This window comes from Triticum aestivum, chromosome 7D (assembly GCF_018294505.1).
Source record: "Triticum aestivum cultivar Chinese Spring chromosome 7D, IWGSC CS RefSeq v2.1, whole genome shotgun sequence".
Classification (NCBI taxonomy): domain Eukaryota; kingdom Viridiplantae; phylum Streptophyta; class Magnoliopsida; order Poales; family Poaceae; genus Triticum; species Triticum aestivum.
In genome coordinates, this window is record NC_057814.1 from 57,043,465 (window position 1) to 57,047,132 (window position 3,668).

General features: G+C 53.2%; 1 protein-coding gene across 1 annotated transcript; it reads left to right on the top strand.

Annotated features, from left to right (window-relative positions):
- Positions 1–937: 937 nt before the first annotated feature.
- LOC123167805 (uncharacterized) lies at positions 938–2,901 on the top strand. The gene has a single exon (XM_044585667.1). The coding sequence runs from the start codon at positions 1,412–1,414 to the stop codon at positions 2,447–2,449; it is 1,038 nt and encodes a 345-aa protein (XP_044441602.1). The 5' UTR covers positions 938–1,411; the 3' UTR covers positions 2,450–2,901.
- Positions 2,902–3,668: the final 767 nt, after the last annotated feature.

Sequence of the window (3,668 nt, forward strand, 5' to 3'; positions counted from 1 at the left end):
CTCCTCGTTGGGTTCGACACTCTTACTTATCGAAAGAGGCTACAATTGATCCCCTATACTTGTGGGTTATCAGAGGGCGACTCGCCCCCCTGAAGGAGTAGGCAGGAGCGGTGGAGCGGTGAGACGAGCAGATGACACAGGAGCTCGTGCGGCCAACACTGATGGAACCGCAAGCAACCCAGCAGAGCGAAGGCGGGTCTCCTCAGCACGAAGTTCAGCAAGCACCTCCGAGATAGGAACACGACCACGAGCAAGCAAGTGAACACGTCGAGGCTCAAACTCAGAGCGGAGACGAGATAAGAACTCATGAACGCTCTGAAACTCCAAGTCAGACCGCGTAGTCTGACAGCAACGGCAAGTGCCACAAACAACTGTCCGCAGTGAGTCAAGCTGACGCCAGATGGCAGAGCACTGTGAATAGAACTCATCAACAGACGAGTCACCCTGCTGAAGAGCATGCTCCTGACGCACCACAGAGAGGTATAGAGCATCGCCAGAGGGCTGATAGTGCTGACAAAGATAGGACCACATTGCTGCAACGATGCCTAGGCCCATAAACTCCGAAGAAAACTGAGGTAAGACACTCGCAGTGAGAATAGCAGCAGCCCGGGCATCATCATTGCACCACTGAGTGTAAGCAGACAAATCATCTCTGTAGGCAGAAAGAGCATCGGAATAGGCTGACATCTGCTGATCATAAGCATCAACTGCAGCATCATCAAGTGCCTTGGCTGCATCCCGGTTAGCCTGAGAAGCATCAGCAGCAAGAACCGGCGGCACCGGCGGGGTAGGAGCCACGGGAGCGACAGGGCAGGGCGGACAGGGGACCTCGCCAGAGAGAACACCCCACAGAAGAAGACCACACATATGGATGCGCATGAAGCCCACAAACTCAATGTAGTTGGTGCCATCAAAGATCACTGAGCATTGAGGAACAACCACATAGCGTGAAGACGACATACTGAGATCTGTCTCTCTGCCTCCTTTTTTGGGTCAAACTGCAGAGGAGACCCAATCTAGATCGGGCCACAGCGCACCCGAGCCCAAAACGCAAGCGGCGAGACGCGCAGCGAATCGAGCGAGCTGGGGCGAGGCGAGTGCAGGGGCGGCAGCCCGCTCCTGGATGAGAGCGGGAGCGAGGCCAGTGCAGGGGCGGCAACCCTCTCGTCCAGAAGGGGACGAGCAGAGGGAGCGGCCGCGGCAGGTCGTCTAGGCGAGGAGGAGCAGCGGCCGGGCGGATCCAGGCCGGCCGACGGCGGATGCAGGCGCGGACGACGGAGAGGGGGCCCGCCGGCAACAGAGGAAGGCGAGGCCGAGCGGTTGCAGTTCTTAGAATAGTACAATAAGCACTGCTGGTTGCAGTTTTTACTCTGTTTAACTATGAATCCTATTTCTTCTCTTGTAGGCTTGCATGATGGAGGCTCCACAGTATAGACCTTGGTCAGATCTTCCGCCAGAACTCTTGGGCCTTGTCCTCAAGCGCCTCCCCTCGCTAGCTGACCGTGTTCGTCTGAGAGCAGTCTGTCACCCATGGCGCTCTAACAGCCTGCTGCAACCACTTCCCCTCCCATTCCCATGGCTCACCCTCCCTGATGGCACCTTCTTCAGCATCCCAGGAGGTGAGGTTCACCAGATGTGTTTACCAGATGGTGCTCGTTGCCATGGCTCCATTGACAACTGGTTATTCCTCATGAGGAGTGATGACGCATGCACATTGATGAACCCTTTCTCTAAGACCACATTGGAGCTTCCTATTCCGCTCTCATTTTGGCAGCGTATACACGGCGAATATGATCCTAAGCAACTTTTGTACAAGTTGGTGGTACCCTCGCCCCTAGACATATCACCTGATTCCCTTGTTGCGGCATTGATCAAGGATGATGATAATATCGGTACAGTTTGCACTAGTCAGCCACTGATTGCCACTTACTCGGTACAAGGCAATTCAGTACATCGCTTCTTTGATGCCGCGTTGTTCGATGAAAAGTTGTACGCGGTGTCTGTCTTTGGCCAGCTCTTCATCCTTGAGTTATGCAGAAACCTCGATAGTAATTCAACCATCAATCGCGTAATCGACTCTTCGGGCGATTTTCATGGAGGACCAGAATGCATTTCCAGAGAGGTGGCGTTCACATACATGGTGTATCTAGTTGAATGTGCTGGTAGACTATTGGTGGTGAAACGATTCATTCGTCGTCTGAGCCCTTCCCCTGATGACAATATCTTTGACAATACTCAAACTCCTGGATTTGTTGTCCTTGAGGCAGACCTGCACTCCAACCCTTGCCGATGGAAAAGGATCAGTGAGTTGGGGGGACATGCTCTCTTTGTTGGCCAGCATGGCTCCAAGTCTCTGCCTGCTAGAGAATGCATAGGATCCCAGGAGGATTGCATCTACTTCATTTGTGACTATCCCCATCCAAAGTATTTTTTCGAGTCCATTTCGTGAATGTGGTGTGTACAACATACGGAATGGTATGGTCATGCATTGATGTCTCAGACTGTAGCACCTGCACATGATGCTGGCCAGTGGCGCCCGACATGGTTTTTACCTGCCGAACCTATGTGATCAGTCTATCAGGGTGCTTACTCTACTGAAGCTTTTATGATCAGAGGGGTATGCAGATTCTCATATGTATGCCTAACTTGTTCTGCTGAAGCTTTGTGATCATGCCAGTATGGGTGCTGCCCATCTTTATCGTAGTGATATGTTATCGTGTAACTTAGGTTATTAGTTAGTATGATGATCAACCGTCCTGGTTCTGGCTATCTTTATCCTAGTGCTATGTTATGTACCGTCTAATTGTGGAACTTCTAATTAGTATGATGGTGCTTCATTTCCATGGGATGTATTCGGATGTGCAATTTCATCTTTCATTTGAGACTGATATGTACAACTTGAACAAGCTTTTCACCTCTGAAGGCGAACAAACTTGGTTGTGTCACTGCCCTGAATCCTGCCCACTGCAAGTAAGCCTGGTTCTGGTCTTCTTAATGGGCTACGTTACCTTCTGACTATGGACCCTTTTTTTTCTTCTTTTTTTTTCAACTCAACAACCCTTTATTGACCAGAAACTATGGTTACATCGTTTGTGAGTACAGGGATGATCACATCTGGTTGTTCTTCCATCGAGCTAGCTCATGAGCTACACAATTCTGTTCCCCATAACAATGTTCGAAAACCAAATAGGAAAATTCACAAGTCGTCCGCTTCGGGCGACTCGGGCGGCGACTAGGGTTTCCCCGTCGCGCCGCCGCTCCCTTACCCTCCCTCCCTTGCCGCCACCTGAGAAAGCCGCCGGATTCGCTCACGCGGCCGCCGGTGATGGTGGCGGCGAGACCTCGGTCGCTCCTTCCCTTGAGGAGGACCTCGGATCTGGGGCGGTGGCTCTCCTTGGTGAGGCGGCGGCGCCATGTCCGCTGGCATCCTTCGCGGGTGTGCTTTGGCCGGCGGCCTCGACCACGCGGGTGGTGAGACGACGGCGGGTGGCGGCGGCGCACGGAGGTCTTCCCCTCCTCGTCAGATCTGAGGTCTGGCTCCTTTCCCCTGTCTCCCTTGTCCCCGCCGCTTCACGCCGGCTTCCCTCCGAGCGCCGGTCTGGTGTGGGTGGGTGACAGGTGGTCTGGTTTTGGGCCACGGGAAATCGTTGGTCGGCTTGGCTGGCCTG